The sequence below is a fragment of the Haliotis rubra genome, unplaced genomic scaffold (assembly GCF_003918875.1).
Source record: "Haliotis rubra isolate DU_JTF1 unplaced genomic scaffold, ASM391887v1 Scf1166, whole genome shotgun sequence".
In the NCBI taxonomy this organism is placed as follows: Eukaryota; Metazoa; Mollusca; class Gastropoda; order Lepetellida; family Haliotidae; genus Haliotis; species Haliotis rubra.
This window is the reverse complement of record NW_025765077.1, coordinates 139,463-159,987: the sequence shown is the minus strand read 5'-3', so window position 1 is coordinate 159,987 and position 20,525 is coordinate 139,463. Positions and strand designations below refer to the sequence as shown.

At 41.4% G+C, this 20,525-nt stretch overlaps 1 protein-coding gene across 1 annotated transcript; it reads left to right on the top strand.

Annotated features, from left to right (window-relative positions):
• Positions 1-3,763: 3,763 nt before the first annotated feature.
• On the top strand, positions 3,764-18,198 carry LOC124256905 (peroxisomal sarcosine oxidase-like). The gene is made up of 9 exons (XM_046690879.1): positions 3,764-4,012; positions 5,201-5,333; positions 7,601-7,749; positions 7,946-8,159; positions 8,730-8,912; positions 11,069-11,215; positions 11,669-11,818; positions 16,435-16,510; positions 17,669-18,198. The coding sequence occupies exons 2-9, from the start codon at positions 5,226-5,228 to the stop codon at positions 17,791-17,793; spliced, it is 1,152 nt and encodes a 383-aa protein (XP_046546835.1). The 5' UTR covers positions 3,764-4,012; positions 5,201-5,225; the 3' UTR covers positions 17,794-18,198.
• Positions 18,199-20,525: the final 2,327 nt, after the last annotated feature.

Below are 20,525 nucleotides of genomic sequence, written 5' to 3'. Positions count from 1 at the left end.
ATAAATATTAAACATTACACCGAACCATCAGGACATAGATCAAGTTATACATTAAACCTTAACCACTCTTTCATGAAAGTGAGTGAGTGAGTGAATTCGGTTCAAGGCAACCTGGAACATTATTTCAGAGCTTGTCTGATGGGATAGGAACTCCAGAAATGGAGACGTTTACCACTTTCACGAACCACAACGGCTCATTTGTGAAGCACTCGTGCTATTTCGGGACAAGCCGAATAGCGTTCTATTAGGAGGTTAAGGCATGGTGCTGACAAACCCCATTCAGGACCAACCAGATTCGAACCCAGGATCATTGCTGCGAAACGTTCAAATAGGACGAATATATTATATATATATATTATTTATTTTTTGTAATTTAAATTTTATTTCTGAATCCCTGTTACAGTCAAAACTAAGCAGCCAGGGGACAGCTCAGTCTGAAGATATACAGTAATGTGATGGGATACAGGTGGAATATTTTTCGAAACAAGACAATCCATTCACTCACCATTCACACAAGTACAAGATTATTTTAAATTATCAAACATTAATAATATAATTAATTCAGTCGTCTTTGAATAAGCCATGATATAAGAGCCATTTCGAATAAAATTCGGCGATACAGCTTTTGTTAAAGAAAATACATTTTTCAATACTATATCTCATATATATGTTGTTTGGCAACACGTACACAATGTTTATAACTTATACGTGACAATAAAAAAACTAACATCGTTTTTGGTCATATTTTTTAAAAATATCAATTACACCAAAGCACCCGATGTGTACTTCCTTGCATACTGAGTCAAAAAAGAAACTTCACAAAATGTAATTTGAAAAATAATGAATAATTTTCTCTGATGATACATCTATGTCTCCGAAATGGGATCCCTATCTTTCGACTCTAGAAAAACGTTAGCAAAACCCACTCAAACCCATCCATTCGGCGTGCAGATGACGTTAGTGCCAAATCAGGTTTTGCACGTGCAGTCGATCACGTGATCTTCGCATCGATGTTTTCTTCATATGCACGTGTTTGCATTAGCCTCAAGAATTGAAAAAACACTTTTAAACCACAGTTCTAACGGTACTTGAAATGCCACGATTGTCAAATGTGCAACGTGAACGTGCCGTTGGCATGTTGCAAGCGGGAAGATCAGTTATTGACGTCGCAAGAGCAATGGGATGCAACCGTCGTACTGTGTATGACTTGTGAGGTCGTCTACAACAAACTGGCACCACTTCTGATCGCCCAAGGCCGGGTCGTCCACGTGTGACGTCACGAGCAGAAGACCGTCAAATCGTCCTACGTCACCTACGTGACAGATTTCTGCCAGCTACACGAACCAGGGCTGAGATGTTTAGAGGTCGACTGTCCTCACAGACCATTCGAAATCGGTTGCGGGCTGCCAATCTCCATTCTCGACGTCCATATCGTGGGCCAATATTGACGCCGTTTCATCAACGTCAACGTCTGCTGTGGGCCCAACGTCACCTCCGATGGACCCAGAGAGACTGGAATCGAGTCGTCTTTAGCGATGAATCCAGGTTTACCCTCAGATTCGCGGACGGCAGGCATAGAGTCTGGAGACGACGTCGTGAACGGTATGCCCTAATGTTGTGTACAGGAAGTCGACAGATTCGGGGGCGGAAGTTGCATGGTGTGGGGTGCTTTCTGTGGGAACAACCGTTCCCGACTTTCTGGTCATCCGTGGAAACCTCACAGCTGCTGCTTACCGCGACCAGGTGCTCACCCCTGAACTCGCTCCTTTCATGGCAGCTCATGGCCCAGGTCTACAGTTCCAGCATGATAATGCTCGGCCGCATACCGCGATGTTGACACGAAATTTCCTTCAAAACGCTGGAATCAACGTCATGGACTGGCCATCGAGGTCCCCTGACCTTAATCCAATAGAGCACGTTTGGGATGCACTCGGGAGAAGGCTTCGTGGTCTTAGGAACCAACCTCAGAATTTGCAGGAACTTGGCGCTGCCTTGCAAGAGCAATGGCGCAGAATCCCCAACCACGTGTTCACAAGGATCAGGCAGTCGATGAGGAGACGGTGTTTGGCAGTGGTGAATGCGCGGGGCGGCCATACACGATATTGAACTGAGAAATTTCGCATTTTTATTCTTGTGACTTGACATTCTGCATACCCATGTTTTGGAACGGCGCTGTAGCCTAATGGAACTGATTATGGCACTGTCAGTGTATCGAGTACATCACACAGATCTCAGCAATGAAATAATAACAATTTAACCATCTTACCATCTCTTGTTCTTTTATAGTGCCCTGAAGAAAGAATGTGAAGTTTCTTTTTTGACTCAGTATATGTCAGATCAGTTGGTGACCCTCACGTGCTTTTAAGAATGATTATTAATTTTACGTATCGTGTATAAGCCTTAAGAACAAATGTTTATTAAAATAGAATTGGGTGAGCTTAGTTTTACGCCGAACTCAGCAATATTCTACCTGGCGGCAGTCTAAAAAGTCGAGTATGGACTAGGCAATCCAGTGATCAAAAACATGAGCATGGATGTACGCAACTGGGTTACGATGACATGTGTCAATCAAGTCAGCGAACCTGACCTCCCGCCCGTAAGTCGCCTCTTACGACACGCATGGGTTACAGAAGACCAATTCTAATCGGGTTCTTCATGGGTTTGTTAAAATAGAAAAGAATACTCGAGTCATACTCTACAACTCTAGGGGGGTACGCAACCTTTTATCAAGGACTAACTATTTCATTGATTTGATATGTAAGTCCTTATAAGGCACAGACGGTTAGTGTAGTGTAGTGGGTAGAGCGTCCGCTAGGAGAGCGGAAGGTCGCGGGTTCGATCCGCGGCTGCGTCACACCCAAAAACGTTAAAATATGGTACTTGTTGGTCTCCACCTGGCGCTCGGCATTAATGGGTACAACAAGGAATGGTCGGCTCGGAGGCAGTATAATGTGTCTGAGTGAGGTATTCATGCTTCACTGCGTCATGGTATCTCAGTCAGCCGGCAGAAGCATTTACAATGCGAATGACACCACCACCACCCTAAAATTTACGTACAAAGTAAGTGAACCCCCTTGCATATCATGTACAAAATCAATGCCCCCCTCCTCCTTCCCATAATTTTTAAGCATAATATTTTAATATTTTTATGCACAAAATTACTGAACCCCCCTTACCTCCCCAGAACAAAATGGGGAACCCCCTTAAAATCATCATCATCAGGCACACGCACACACACATACGGGCCATAAATTATGAACGGTCCCTAAGTATGGGCTAGTATAAGCAGCCACAATGTACACGCTTGCACGTCGTCATATGAGCGAAATATTCTTAAGTGCGACGTTAAACTCACCTCGCCTCACTTCACCTCACCTTATGATAAAAAGACGGTAAATAAGTTTCAACGCTGAAGTACTGGTACCTACATACCAGATGTTGATTCCTTGGAATCCAGCGTAGCCCACTGCCCCAAGACATTCGGAATATCACCCGACGACGTTTGGAAATATCACTCGGAATTTTGCATATCAAACGGAGCGAATACCAATCAGTGATTAATTGTGTCTAATTATGTTCGAGTGTTTTGACTGACAAGCAGTTTGCCACATTTAGGGCTGCGACAGCATATACGATTCAGGTTGTGTTTGTTATTTGGTGAAGCCCATGATTTACTTAAGTTCTGAAGCGCCGCGGAACGATGTTCAAGACAACCGGACAGCTCTAAGGGAAGTAACTCTGTCGTCATGTGTTCCACCGAGAAAACAGCAGGGATGACAAGACTAGCGATGACCGACTTTGCGAGAAATGCAAACAGTTTGAAACAAAATCGCTGTTTTTGTCATCCCGTCATAACAACAGCTGACCTACATATCAAAATCCCGTTTAATTTGCCATCGGTATGTCATCGAGAGAAGAGCCTTGACCTTTCAGTCGATCGGCCTGTAAACAGTGCTTCTCACTGTGTGGCAGACGGAGGAGACCACAGCTGGGTTGATCCCTGTCGTTGAAGGTAGGGGCATAGTTTTAAGATGCTTTTCAAGTGGGCTGTGATCGTGTCTCGTTCCCAGTCTATTGTCAGACCAGACAGGCCACTTTCAATGTGCATCAACCCCACATGTCATCATGACATTGTAGCATTTCGTGGACCTTCTCGTATGTGGCACTTTATGTCAAGTATACTATTTTAGTTCGAGGTTACTCGACATATGTTTCCTCTTGTAAGTCTTTAGCAAGGGAATATTGGTTTTTAAAAGATAAGGCAGCAAGCAGCCCATCCATGTAATCATGGACCGGTTGAAGGTGCAGTAAAATCTGACATTTTGACTTGTTCGGGAAAATACATTTATGTTGTTTTGGATTATGTTTGTTTGTTTGTTGATTAACACTGCACGCAGCAGTATTACAACAACATGGCGGCGGTCTATAAATAATCAAGCCTGTGCCAGACCATTCCAGTGATCAACAGCATGAGCATCGTTCTGCGCAATGACATCTGATGTTTTCAAAACGTATATATATGTGCACATATTCAGGATACGTAGACATCAACAACAGCAGAGTTCCAACCCAGAATCGTGTGGTCATGTTCGCTGACTTGGTTCATGTATCCCAATTGCGTCGATCAGTGCTCATGATGTCAATCACTGGATTGTTTAGTCCAGACTGTATTATTGACGTGAAGCAGAAATATATACAGAATGGGTGCAGAACAAATTATATATGGCATCTGTCAGACTTGTGAAAGACTTGTGACAGCATGAACATCAATCTGTGCAAGTGGGATACGATGACATGTGTCAACCAGCTCTGCTAGTCTGACCACCCATTCAGTGAGTTGCATCTTACATTGATGGGTTGCTGAAAACCAATTCTAACCCGATGTCTGATAATCATGGATAGTGTACCTTCATCCTTCCAATGAGGACCTTATATTTTGGTAATGAGGGTCCTTTGTAGGTCAAGATCAAGGTCAAAACCAGCTGAAGATACAACCCCCAACTGTTTATAATGTTCACCCTTCTCTGCCCTAAAACTGTAATATTATTATTTGAATTAAAAAACTGAATTTCTTAAGTTGTGTCAGTTATTCATTTATGAATCAGGGATTTCAATATAGTATAGTGTCATTTCGACTGTTATGACAAATTCTTTGTGTTGACATTCATACTTCCTGAAAATTAAAATATCTGTCTTTAAGAAACTTAGAAGTCTGTGCATCCAAAATGGCCGAGCAAGTGTATGACGTCATCGTGATAGGTTCGGGAGTGATGGGGTCTTCCACGGCTTACAGTCTCGCGAAGAAGGGAAGGAAGACCCTTATCCTGGAGCAGGTATGTCAGTATCAGTGTTAATCCTGTACAGGAGTCCTACATTGTTTGTACAGTGTCCTCCATTTTGTCCATTTTGACTCCTGTACAGCCTAATCACAACTATATTTATTATGTGTATACCAATCAAGTTTCTTAAAGGTCACATGCAACGTAAAACACAACTTTGCAGATTCTGATACCTTTCGGTATGGACTTACCGAAACAAATCATCAAAACTGCAAATTCAACTTATAAAGTTGAAAAATAACGCGATGAAAAAAACCGCGCGAAATCGGAGTTCAAACGATTCACTAATTTTCCCCCGACTTTTCGGGGGAAAACTGGTTTCAACAGCTGGGCTGCGCTCATAGAACGTGCGCAGTGAAATAGGTTCGCGCAACTTGGAAGCGGGCTGTCCGGTGAATACTCGGTGAAGGCTTTGGTGTTAGCTATTTTCCTAATGTTTTGTTGATATCTCACAGGCGCGAGCTTTTTATATGTTATGACAGTAAATAAGCTGTATATAATTTCATTTGTCTATTTCACCACACGTTCTTCTTACAGAGTCACTTTCTCAGTTCGATACTTAAAAGCAATGTCATTATTTAGCGTTGACAGAATTTCTAACTGTGATATAGATATGTCGTTGTCACAGACAAAACTCAATGTCTTGTTTTATTGACACCTGTGTGTCTGCCTGCCTGTCTGCTAATGACAATATTCAATACACAACTGCGATCACTGACCACATGCAATTTGAACTTAACACCAATCAGGCTATACACCATAAACAAAACTCTTTGATTTATGGCCCGAGTTCGGTCTCTGTCACATTATGTGATTACACAGACAGGCAGGTGTGATACTTGAACACATGACATGTTATGATGTCTGTTGATTGCAAAATGTTATACACAAAAATGAGCATGTATTTACAAAACCCAACATCTCTATATATACACACACAATGAGCCGTGAGGGCATCTGCAAATGAACCAGCCGTTAAACTTGAGTGCACACCCACCCGCTCTGACTGGGTTCGGTATCCCGGCTGCTTCGTTTCTTGGGAAGTAAACCCAAGTACACTATATTACACTTTTGATTTGCGATCGTACGCTTATAATTTTGTTTATGTGTTTTTTCATAACCAGCAATGTATATTATGTGTCATGAATAAGTGATAATTGTGTTTGATTTTTTGGTTGCATGTGACCTTTAATGATTCTACCTCAACACTGTAACAGAGATATTCAATCTCAGAGTTAAATGATATTATAATTTGTATGCTTCCGTTGAGGGTAATACGTTCGGATGTACCCCTCTTTGGTAGCAGTGTTACCCGAGCCGGTAATACGGTCTGATGTACGCCTCCTGGTAGCAGTGCCACCAGAGCTTGTAGGCAAGGGATGACACTGCTACAAAAAGGCGTACATCAAACCGTATTACCCGAGGGAGAAGCATGCAACGTATTGTCTTACCGCCATGATAAATGTACAAAGTATCATTTTATTTTATTATGAACACTGCTACCGTCTATATGACATGTAAACAAAATGGCGTCTGTTTCTCGACTGGATTTTTAAAATCAGTGAAACATATTCTGACAAGCTTAGGACTGTTATAAAATGGTTAATTATGTTTAAACTGAGTGTGCAAATGTATAAAATAGTTAAAATAAAGCAGTGAAAGTCGGTAAAATATATGTGTACATAGTGAACTCAAAAACAGCTAATCGAACAGGTTTCGAACTCCATGCACTGCATTCGTCATATTATGACGTCATACGATTGTTAGCGATACCGCTTTGCGGCTGAGAGTTTGGCGGTTACCGTGGCAGCAGGTAATTTTCTTTTTCCATTTGTCACCCTCCCAGGAGGGGTGACACAGAAACTTGTAAAAGCGTCCTTGACCAATGAAATTTAGGTATTTTACATGAAAGTAAGATAACATCCAAATTTTATCCTTGGCCAGCTTTGAGTGGTATATTTTTTCAGAACGTTTCACGATAACATATGTTCATCAGATAACCATACATGCATCCACCAAGACTGACTGACTGACTGAGTTTGGTTTTACGCCGCTTTTAGCAATATTCCCGCAACATCACGGCGGGGGACACCAGAAAGGGGCTTCACAAATTGTGTCCATGTGGGGATTCGAACCCGGGCCTTAGGCGTGACGAGCGGACGCTTTAACCATTAGGCTACCCCACCGCCCCTCATCCACCAAGAACATGTCCAGTATACAAGTGAGAGGAGAGTCTGCACCATGTTGTGTCTCTGCTGCAGTTCCCCATCCTACACTCCAGAGGGAGTTCCCATGGCCTCAGTCGGATGACCAAACTCGGCTACAGGGAACAGTACTACACCCACATGATGGTTAACTCCTTCAAGATGTTGGCCGAGCTGGAGAGAGAGACGGGAACAGAATTGTGGATGTAAGAGAGGGGAAAGGGGGTTGGATAGGGAGAGGGGTGTGTCCAATGGAAATGGGGCAAGAAACATGTAAATTTCGACATAGTGAAAATATGTTTCACTTTCATTGACATAAGTTCACTTAATGAGAGTACAAAATGAGTAACTTGTGACAGAAAATGGGAATGTACGATAACCTTGGCACTGCCAATTCTTCAGAAACTGTGGAGCTCTTGGTATTGGTCCTGAGAATGATGATTACTTGTGTGATGTCAAGAAGGCTCTGACCAATGTGGGTGGTGCTGTGGATGTCCTTGCCGATGAGGAGCTGAAGAAGAGGTACCCCATGTTGTCCTACCCACAAGACCATGTCGGGTTGTTAGATCACAAAGGGGGACTCCTCAAGGCCGACTGTATTCTGAGAGGTTTGCAGGTCAGTCTGTTTGTCAGGGCATTACTGGTGAGTCGCTCTGTCAGGGCATACCTAGTGAGTCTCTGTCAGGGCATACCTAGTGAGTCGCTCTGTCAGGGAATACCTAGTGAGTCACTTTGTCAGAGCATACCTAGTGAGTCTCTCTGTCAGGGCATACCTAGTGAGTCTCTCTGTCAGGGCATACCTAGTGAGTCTCTCTGTCAGGGCATACCTAGTGAGTCACTTTGTCAGGGCATACCTAGTGAGTCTCTCTGTCAGGGCATACCTAGTGAGTCTCTCTGTCAGGGCATACCTAGTGAGTCTCTCTGTCAGGGCATACCTAGTGAGCCACTTTGTCAGGGCATACCAAGTGAGTCACTTTGTTAGGGCATTACAAACCAAACTAAACCAACTTAATCTACCCATTGGTATGACTGAAATTGATTGGATCCTGGTACCTCACTCTATACTAGTTTTCCTGTCTGTCATCAGATACATAAGATCACACTGCACATGCTTGTCTTCCTCTAGCGAATCTTGGACACAACAGATCTAAAGATTAGCAATAACTTCCATTTTGTTTGTATTCAGACGGTGTTCCGCCAGCGAGGCGGTGAAATACGTGACTGTGAGCCTGTGATGGCCATCCACCCCGGGGCAACAGTGACGGTGACGACGTCCAAGGGGACGTACGAGGCTGCTAGTGTTGTCATTGCTGCAGGTTCCTGGGCAGACAAGATTCTCGGCCCACTTGGACTCAGTCTGCCTCTCACAGTCAGTAATAGTTAATACTACATTTACATATTATACCAGTATTTTCATTGGATGAGAAGGGGACACAGTATTGCCATGGACGTAGTGGTGCGTGATCCTGTGCATAGAGGTCAGGTCACAAGTCAGGTAAAGTTAAGCAACGTTGGGTGTGGAGAGTCTTGTATGGATGACCATGGTTGGCAGCTTGACTCCTAAAGTTTCTAAGACATCAGTCCTTCCCCGCAACTAAGCACACATGACACAATGTGGTCTTACCTTAGGCAAGTCTGTTTGCTCAAAATTGCGTCTGTTCACCCAGCTGAAAATGGGTACCCGGTTGGATAAGTCATGTGACTATTACCTTCAAACGCCTCATGGACAGCTTGGGGTTATCCTGGGTAATAATAATCAGGTTATATTTGTTAGCGCTATGAGCATTCACCAAGTGAATGGAGTTCATTATTATTTGGACCCATATAGAGGGAAATATACTAAGCAGTAAAAGAAATGTCAGTTTGGAATTTTCCTTCGCAGAGACACATAACTGTAAACTCATTTAATGTTTTGATTGTATGTTTTTTGACAACATCTCCAACTCTATCTGAGCAAAGACATGCCTTCCCTAACTCGGTGTTCTCCATGTTTTCCATGCAACGCATGCTGCACGTGCTGTTCACACGGACCAGCCCTGTAAAATGCACCCCCAAACCTGGTTGAAACATTCACATCACAACGTCAGCAGGACGCCGCGACTCACGACAGCTCAGAGGAACCAGGCGCTAGAAATCACTTCCAGGTCAACGTTCGGACCATCTACAGGCTGCAGCAACGTTTCCGGGCCCCAACACCACAAATGACCGCCCCCGTACTGGCAGACCGAGGGTGACCACAAGACGACAGGACCGCCATGTTGTGCGACAGCATGTACAGAATCCCTTCATGCAGGCATCCGAAACAGCACGCCAGACAGTGGGAACACACGGAAGACCAATCAATACTGATACAGTACGCCGACGTCTTAACAGCGGGAACGTCCATTGCCGAAGACCTTACCGCGGACCTTTCCTCATCCCCCAGTCATCGACGTGAATGTTTACGGTTTGCCCTACAACACCAAAACTGGCTGTATAGGCAATGGAGAACTGTTCTGTTCACAGATGAGAGTCGGTACTGCATATCAACTGCAGATGGCTGAACAAGAATATGGCGACGACTTGGCCAGCGTTACTCAAACCAATGCGTTATGGAAAGAGACTCATGAGGAGGTGCAAGCATCATGGTATGAGGTGGAATAGGCCTGAACCAGAGAGTGGGTCCTGTGGTGTTCCAGAACCTTGGTCCAGGGAGACAGCGGTGCGCTACATCGACCAAGCTCTCAGATCCCACGTCATACCACATTTCGCACCTCACTGGAACAATATTTTCCAGCACGATAACGCCCAGGGCCATACTGCCAGAGCTTCGCGGGACTTCCTACAGCAGAACGGTGTCAACATTATGCAGTGGCCAGCCCTTAGTCCTCATTTAAACCCAATTAAACACATTTGGGATGAAATTCAAAGGAGACTGAATAATGTCATACCAAGGCCGAACACAGCCGATTTATTGCGCCAGGCCTTTCTCAGAGTGTGGTTCCAGGTGTCAATGGCCTTCATTTATCGATTGGTGCACTCCATGCATAGACGTTGTGCTGCAGTTATTGCCGCTCGTGGTGGTCACACGGGATACTAAAGTCAAGAGTCTGAATGTAATCTGCAACGTTCACGTAATGTCTTGGAATTGTGCGGAGTTATTCATTGATGTGTCAGGATATTGTACACAAAAATTGTTTTTGATCCGCTTATTAAGTCCATTTCTGTAATGATTTGATTACAGTGCCTATCTAATTTTGAATTCGTACTGACGTGGGTTTTTTTGCTGCTGAGTATATGTTCAGCATAGCTCAAGGCTTGTGCATCACCTCCTGTCTGTTCCCGAAGATCAATTCTGACCCGGATCTTCACAGGTAACACTGACTAGTAACATTCCTGTTTTCCAGGAAGGAACAGTCTAATTTGATTGTGTGGCTTTCTTTACAACGTGTCATTGGAACTCAACTCAAATGAAAGCTGTGATGGCTAGTAGGCCCAGGATATATATTCAGTACAGAGGATGCATATGGGCATTATATGTTTCAGATACAGAGGGTGACAGTGTGTTACTGCAGGGAACTAAATCCAGGTAGCCACTCCCCCGACCATCTTCCCTGCTTCGCTGAACTCTATGGCAGTCCTCCTTATGAAATGTGGGGGCTGCCTAGCTATGAATATCCTGGTTTTGCCAAGGTAGACTACTCTTCAATATGCAATCAAATACTAGAGCATATGTTTGTCCTGAGTCTGGAGTAGAATGTAATGTGTCTTTATTCCAAGGGCCTTGTGTTCTAACAAATCCATTTTGTCTTTGATGCAGACCTTCAATATATTTTGGTTTTGTAACAGAAAATACTGTTTTTGTCTTGACCCACCCAGTACTTTCATTCGTCCATCATCCCATCCATCCATCCATCCAATCAATCCCACACAATGCCTTCCCATTCCCATCCTTCCATCCATTCATTCATCCGTCCATCCTTTCATCTCTCTGTCCATCCATCAATACATCCCATCGCATTCCCATCCTTCCATCATCCATCCATCCCAATCCTTCAATCCCCTTCATCCAACGGTCCATCCCATCCCATCCGCCAATTCATTAAACAGATAGGCATCTAGTAATACCTTCTCTTAACCATGTAGTTTGGACTACACTCTGGCCCCGAGATCTCGCCCGACACACGAGACCAGCCAGACGGGAAGTGGGTCACCGATCGAGTCACGGCATATGTAAAGGAACATTTCCCTGGCCTGGAGCCGACACCATCTATCACAGAACAGTGTATCTACACGGTAAGAAGACCTACTGGAGTATCGTGGTTAGAGTTTCTATTGCATCCACCATTTCCAATAATTCTTTGAAAGCTTCAACGTTTTACAAAATCAAGATCTGTGTTCTGGAGTGTGGTTGCTGCCATGGCCATCGCCTTTACTCCAGATGTAAATCACGTTAAAACAAATATTTTGGAATGGTTCAGAGTTTTCAATGAACGTGCCCAAATTATTTTACTAATTTTCATTGTTTGGGTTTTTTTTATTTCTTTTGTTCTGTTGTTCAGCTTTCACGCAGACCTCTGAAGTGTCTGAGATGCAGTCCTTTTTTTAGATGACCCCCAACCACCCAGTAGTCAGTAATCTCCCTTGCCTCAAGAAGATGGTTCTGTGTGTAAAATTGTTGGAGGATTGCTCAATCGTCCAAGCATTCAAGGGAGCTATATCAAATTTAATCTTATTATTGAGGTGTAATTACTAATGCTCATTGACCTCAGACCGAACCTTGAAGAGGGCCCTGAACATGGTCATTGATATGAAGAAGAAGATTATTCTATTTGGCTGTCATGTGAGCCCTATATACTGCTCATGGAAACATAGTTGGTGTACATTCTACAGGCACCCATCCTAAAGGTCTATGAGTGAGTGAGTTTAGTTTTACGCCGCACTCAGCAATATTCCAGCTATATGGCGGCGGTCTGTAAGTAATCGAGTCTGGACCAGACAATCCAGTGATAAACAGCATGAGCATCGATCTACGCAACTGGGAACCGATGACATGTGTCAACCAAGTCAGCGAGCCTGACCACCCGATCCTGTTAGTCACCTCTTACGACAAGCATGGGTTACTGAAGATCGATATTCTAACCCGGATCTTCACGTGTAAAGGTCTATGAGACAACAAAAGACTAAGTATAACGTTTAAAAAGGTAAAATGACACAACACATATACAAAGATAAAAGATAAGATCATATTCATACCCACACCATGTGAACATATATCGTACTATTACAGAATTATTTGTTTTTCTTCTCGGATCCTAAACATTAGTGACACCAGTGCGGTTAGGGGTTAAACAAACTTCTCATTCCACACCAGGAATATAGTCTGGTCAGTAAGGGCCATATTCCTGTAAATCTCTTTATTCCATTACTGAAGAGGCCACAGGCCTACAGTACAAAATATAAAAACAATAATGGCATACAATCACAATGTTTGCAAACGTTATTTTCTTTGTTCAAAAGCATGGTTGATATACATCACAAGTTTACGAATATAAGTTGTATTATTAGAGTTCATTATCAAATTAAATTTAAACATGGTAGGATGTGAATAGTAATATTGTGGTAGATATTTTGTCCTTAAATCAGCATAGTAAGGACATACCAGCAAAAAGTGGAATTCACCTTCAATTACATTTAGTGCACAAAATTTGCACAATCTGTTATCTCTTGGAATATTATAATATCTGCCCTTCTCGATCATAAGATCATGTGAAGAGCATATAAATCTGGATAATGAAACGTGGAATTTTCTAAGATTGATATCGTGTAGGTATTGCTCTGTGTGGAAAAAAGATTTAAAAGTACTGTAAACAGTGGATTTGGGCGACTGTATTAAAGATGAGTTCCAGGTCTGAATGTACATATCTTTTAATCTTTGCGATAAAGCATTATAAAATGACTTTGGGCAGGTAATCTTTTGTGACAAAAATACATCACTAAAACCACAATGATTTAGTAAATTTCTAACATTCGTTACCCAATTTGATTTTCCGTTGGTATCAAACAAATACATCATGTTATAACATTTCTTAGGAAATCTTGATGCAGGCATATTCAAGAGCTTTACCCAGTATTTGATCACTTTTATCTGTGCTTCTAGATAAAGTGGAAGCGACCGCATTCACCATAGATCATCACATTTGGGGTATTTAATTTAACTCCTAAGACTTTTTACACGCGTACAAGTGAACCTTTTCCAATGCTTCCAACCGAGAAACCCCCAAACCTCTGCCCCATATAGCAAAAAATTGGTTTATCTTTTTGTATCAAATATTTTGAAATATGTTTTGAAATTTACATTGCCCAATTTCTGTAAATTACTGTAAATGCCCATAAAAACCTTCCGTCCTGTAAAGCAGCACTATTTCCATGATGATACAATGATAACGTATTGGCAAAATGGACCCTAGATATTTATATCCTTTAACAACTTCTAAGTAGTCTCCGTTATAAAGCCATTTTTCTGATTTGGACAATTGATCGCCTTTCTTAAAGACAACAACCTTTGTTTTATTTGCATTTACATTAAGCTTAAATTCAAGGCAATGGCTTTCCAGCAAGGTAATTTGTTTTGTAGACCCTTCACTGTACTTGAGAACATGATGACATCATCAGCAAACAATAACAAAAATACCTTAACAATGTCCGGGTGCAACTGAATACCATCTGTACAATTTTGATACACAACTGACGCTAATTCATATATAAAGAAAATGAAAAGAAATGGGCTTAGTATACAGCCTTGGCGTACACCAATATTGCAATCAAATGTTGATGACATAACACCATTGTTACGCACGCATGCTTTCACATTGTTATATATATTACATAATAGTTTTCCCATTTTGCTACTCAAGCCGTTCTGGGTGAGTAGTTTCCATAATTTGTTCCTATTAACTGAGTCGAATGCCTTAGCAAAATCTACAAATAAAACATAAAATGTACCACCTTTACGTGAGATATAACGCTGTACAAGGCTTTGAAGAATAAACATATTGTCAGTGGTGGAGTAGCCCTCTCTAAAGCCCGCTTGTGATTCGTGAATTTTATCTTTCGAATCAGCCGAGAAAACGAGTCTTTTATTAATGATATACAAGAAAACTTTACTAAAAATACTGAGTAATGTGATACCGCGGTAATTATTTGCTAATTTTGGATCCCCACCCTTAAACAGTGGAATTATAATACCGGTATCCCATGCTTCTGGGAAGGCTCCATTTTCGAGCATAATGTTAAATATTACTAGTAGGTAAGGCGTAAGCACATCTTCCGCGTTCTTGAAAAACTCTGGTATAATATTGTCTATTCCTGCGGATTTGTCATTCTTCAGATGTCGTATACTTTCTCTAATTTCAAACTCTGAAATTGGTGCATCTAGGATATCAGTTGTAATTTCATCTTCAACATCTTTGTTCATAATAAAATCAAAGAAAGGCCTGAACACGTTACCATTATCTTCTTTCTCAGGGTCTGAAACATTAAATAAGGTTTTGAAGTGGTCGTACCACTCATGACTTGGAATAGTATTTTCTGTGAAGTTGGATTTTAAACTTTTTATTACTTCCCAAAAACGTTTAGGATTTTCAAGTGACTCTTCTAATAAGCGAAGTTTGTGTTCATGATATTGTTCTTTTTTAACTTTACAAACCCGGATCTTCACGTGTAAAGGTCTATGAGACAACAAAAGACTAAGTATAACGTTTAAACAGGTAAAATGACACAACACATATACAAAGATAAAAGATAAGATCATATTCATACCCACACCATGTAAACATATATCGTAGTATTACAGAATTATTTTTTTTCTTTTCGGATCCTAAACATTAGTGACACCAGTGCGGTTAGGGGTTAAACAAACTTCTCATTCCACACCAGGAATATAGTCTGGTCAGTAAGGGCCATATTCACAAATAATGGCTCAAATAGAGCTGCTTCTTTCACCAGGTCATATCTTAAGTCTGAATAAATATTATAGCTTTCTAATATGAATAGAACAAGCTGATCACAGTATCAGTGATTCATAGGAATGACAAGTGTTTATGGATGATCAACGTCTTTATTGTAAAAACGTTTCGGTATAGATACTTATACCGTTTTCAAGCAGTTTCTTCGTGCTTGTAAGCGGTATAAGCATCTATACCGAAATGTCGCTATTGTACAATAAAGAATTGATCATCCATAAACACTTGTCATTCCTATTACTAACAACTTCTAGATTTCGGTGATTTAAACCAGGATAAAGTCAACATATATATATATCAACTAATGTTGAATGCGCTTGTGGATACCACAATGAAAATGCTATTCATCATCTCTTTGCATGTAATTACACACTGCTGTTAGAAATAATGTATACTGTTATGTGAATGGCCACAGCCTCCAAACTGTGTTATACGGAACACCGCCAAATACCAATAATGAAAAATAAGAAAATTATAGAGTCCCAACACCAATTCATTTGGACTTAACGAATTGTTAAAACAGTCTAAACCAAATAATAAATAACAATTACCTTAACGAAAAGTACTGAAAAGTAATTGCAAGCATGTTGTTAATGAAACTTACAATGTTATGATTTTAGTTTATTTCATTTTGTCTATTTCATACTGTCTCTTTTGTCTAGTTTTTGGGTGTTCTATTTGTGTTATACTAGTATTTGTACAGGTGAGGTATTCACAAAAGCAAAGCTTCGCTTGTTTACTAAACCAGATTGTTTCATGAAAAAAAATATGTCTTAACCAACTTCTGGAATGCCTCTCAAACAGTTCAGTGTTTAATGTCTTGACAAGACCGATCACTTGACTCCAATGTGTTCTTTTATGCAATTACATCAGCTCTTTCGCTGGCAGATGACTCCTGATGAGGACTTCATCATGGACTACCACCCGCAGCATCACAGCATCGTCGTTGCAGCCGGATTCTCAGGTAGTCTCAACAGGGTCTCGCTATAAAGATATTGTTAGCTGCGAGGACTCGATTGCAGTCCAGGTGGGTTATATGAGATGGCGAGAACTACAGGAATGGATCCGGAGTTAGTGCTGGGTTACCATTATGGAGATAAAGAGGATTGGTTTAACGACCCTGTAGACGAATTTCAGTGTGTCAGCTTAATGATGGCGGTGCGGTGAGGTGAAGTTGGGTTTAACGTCGCGCTGGAGAATATTTCGCTCATATGACGACGTGCATGCGTGTGTATGTGTAGGTGCGGCTGCTTGTACTAGCCCAGACTTAAGCTGGTTTTATAGTGCTAGCCCACTGAGATACCATGCCGCAGTGAAGCATGAATACCCCACTCAGACACATTATACTGACTCCGAGCCGACCAGTCCTTGTTGTACCCATTAATACCGAGCGCCAGGCAGGGACCAACAAGTACCGTATTTTAACGTCTTTTGGTATGACGCGGTCGGGAATCGAACCCGCTACCTTCCGCAACCCGAGCGGACGCTCTAACCACTACAGGCGGTCTTAATAAGGAGCCCAGAGTGATGCAGGTAAAACGTCAAGAAACATGGGTAGGATTATGATTATTACGCTAATATATAGCAAAGGCCACGAGCGCTTACGTGCGTGGGTGCGTGTGCGTACTAGTCTGGGCTAACACTGGTTTCATATTGCTAACCCACGGAGATACATGTAGCTTGATTACCCCCAAAATGCAGTTTACCGACTCAAGAGATGTTTTGTTTGTTTGTTGTTTAACGCCGGACACAACTATATTCCCGCAATGGGGTGGCGGTCTGTAAATAATTGAGTCTGGACCAGACAATCCAGTGTTCAACAGCATAAGCATCGATCTGCACAACTGGGAACCGATGACAAACCAAGCGCAGATCCTGATGCTCTCTACGATAAGCATGGGTTACTGAAGATTGATCTAACCCTTCATGGGTCACTAACATAGCAATACAACCAGGTAAACTGTGATTCGGAACCCATGATCACCTGTGTCTGGCACGCCTAAGGGAGGCAACTCTGCCTTAGATTACTGGAGAACTATGTCTGGGATATGGACTGTAATTTAAGCAGTAGATCTTTGTTACTCACTCATTTTGATTATGATGGTAATATGGTGTGTTTCAGGCCATGGATTCAAACTGGCACTTGTCGTGGGAGACGCTCTCAGTGACATGGCCATGGGCCAGGTACCAAAATATGACATGAAGCCTTTCAAGATCGCTCGGTTCCAAGACGCTTCCAGCCAATAGTCAAAGACTCATTCGATGGAGTATTGTCCTGCGATATCATAAATTAACTGTATGTGTTCGTTCTGGGCTCACGATGTGAAATGTTCAGTCCATTTGTAGATGCTAAGATACAGCAATAGGTCAGTGAGTGAGTTAAGTTTACGCCATTCTTTTAGCAATAGTCTATAGCTAGCAATATCTCGGCAGGGGACTCCAGAAAAATGGGCTTCACACATTGTGCCCTTGTGGGGAATCGAACCCTGGTCTTTGGCGTGACGAGCGAGCGTTTTAACAACTAGGCTACCCCATCGTCCATACAGCAATAGCAGAATGCACGAACAGGTATTATTTTGTGTGTGTGCATGCGTGCAAGTGTGTGTGCCTGTGAGCGTGATCATATAAACCTCAAGAGAAATAAATTTGTTATGAAACAATATGCATGATTGTAAATCCATGAAGACAACTAGATTTAATGATGTAAGGCATATGATTTGTAACCATATTATGTGTCGAATGATCAGGCCTTTTATTTGGATAGAAACGCGTTGTTAAATAAAATATTTGAAACTTGATAAAATGTAATGCTTAAAGTATATGCACAACTGAGAAATTTAGACACTATGAGTTTCAGCTCGACACAGAAGGGTTGGCTGGCTGGTTGGTTGGTTGTTTGAGGCAGCACTCAGCAGTATTCCATCTGTATGGCGGTGGTCTGTAAATAATCGAGTCTGGACCAGACAATCCAGTGATCAACATCATGACCATTGTTGTACGCAATTGGGATACAGTGACATGTGTCAATTATCCCTCTTTTTCCCTGCACTTGTACAATCTTAGAACAAATTTCCAGATCTTGTAGTTGGACGGTGAATCTGGCAAAAAATCCATATTTATATTAACAACGCGGTCGTTTGGGGAATTAGCTCTCTTGGCAAGAGGTTCCACTATACCAACCCCCACACAACACAACACCTGACTAGACAGCCACTGAATGATTTGTAACAGTCGTCAGTATTACATAGCTATACTATTTACAGATAAAACTTACGACAACGTTGTTATTGGGAACTTGAGATTATATCATTTAGTTTGTCCAATGTATGACCAGTTTGAGTATGCCACCTTAGTATATGTAGCACGCGAGGAATTTGATCATGTGATATAACATTCAATGCAGATAAACGTACTGCACCTTGTAAGCTTTAGCGATACTGGTCCCGGATTATGTCCGATGCTGGTTATCAGCGTGACACTTGATATGCAAAATTGTTCTTGTATGTGTTCAAGCGAAGATTAGTGGATATTTATGTCCAAAATTGGCAAGGCAATGTACAAGCTTTACATTATTTGAATAATTATAGTCTTGTAAAATGAGGATTTGACCCTGAAGCGTATATTACATACCTGTTTCATGACAAGACGTTACTGAAGGCATTTTCTAAATTCCGAATTTCTCTACATAATTTGAATGTGAATGCAACCAGACGAAATAAGGATGCTGAAAGACAGAACACTTTATGTAACCATAGTAACTAACAGCGGACAAGTAAAATATGACTTTCATATTTTACTACAATGTCAAGATTTTAATGATTTGAGAATAAAATATTTAAGATTTCTTGATGGCAAATATGTATGTAAATCCCAAATGATAAATTTATTTAATTCACAAAGTAGACATAACGTTAAGGCAATAGCAACATTTCTGAAACGTTTATTCTCCAAAAATGTTTGAAACAGTGTTTAAGTATAGTTATCTATTTCCATACCACGTGACAACAAAAGTGTTGTAATAACAATTGTAACATGGGCCAGTTGGCCAATATTACTGAATAAATTCTGTCTGTCTGTCTGTCTTGAAAGGTTTACGATAGTGGAATGTACGTGGTCACTAGTCTGTGATATTTCCAGTTTTCAATGACATATGCCGTTATAACATATTTGTTAGACTGTCCGTTTCCTCCATGTCAAAATTTATATTGGCAATTTTCTAAGAAAAGAGGCCATCCTTGCATCTGAAACTGGAGGTGCAACTTGCACGCGAATGTTAATGAATGGATGTATGTATGCCCCAGACGGAAATGACAAAAGGAGGTTGACAGTTGCAAGCACATCCCTACAAAAGTGCAGTACTCTTCTCCTGGCCTTAAACCCCATTTCTTCCCACGTCACAATTTGGGTGAAGGTGTTGTTATTTGCTCTCAACACGAACCCCCACACCCACCATCCAATGTACAACCCTAAAGAAGCAAAGGCAAAAAGGACAATCAGACACAATTATTGGTAAACTTCATGCTCTTGCTGATAACCACCACAGATTATGCAACTGATATTCTCGATCAAAGAGATTAAAACGGAAAAATACATTATAATCTGCTTTCAAACTTACAACCATGTAGTCCAAATACAATATTACAAGAACAAATATGCTGGCTAAGGGAAGAAACGTATACTATCCTATTATTTCTCTCAGAGTTTCTCTGTGCCTTCATTTTTATATTTCACCGTACGTTTGTACTATATGGTCTGTAAATAATCGAGTCTGGACAAGACAATCCAGTGATCAACAGCACGAGCATCGATCTACACAAATGGGATACAATGACGTGTCAACCAAGTTAGTGAGCCTGACCACGCGAGCCCGTTAGTCGCCTCTTACAAACCATTGCAGTTTATCGATTGGCTTGATGTTTTTGAAAAGTTTATCAACCCTACATGATTTTGATATGGCCCCCTCCTGGTGTTGACATATT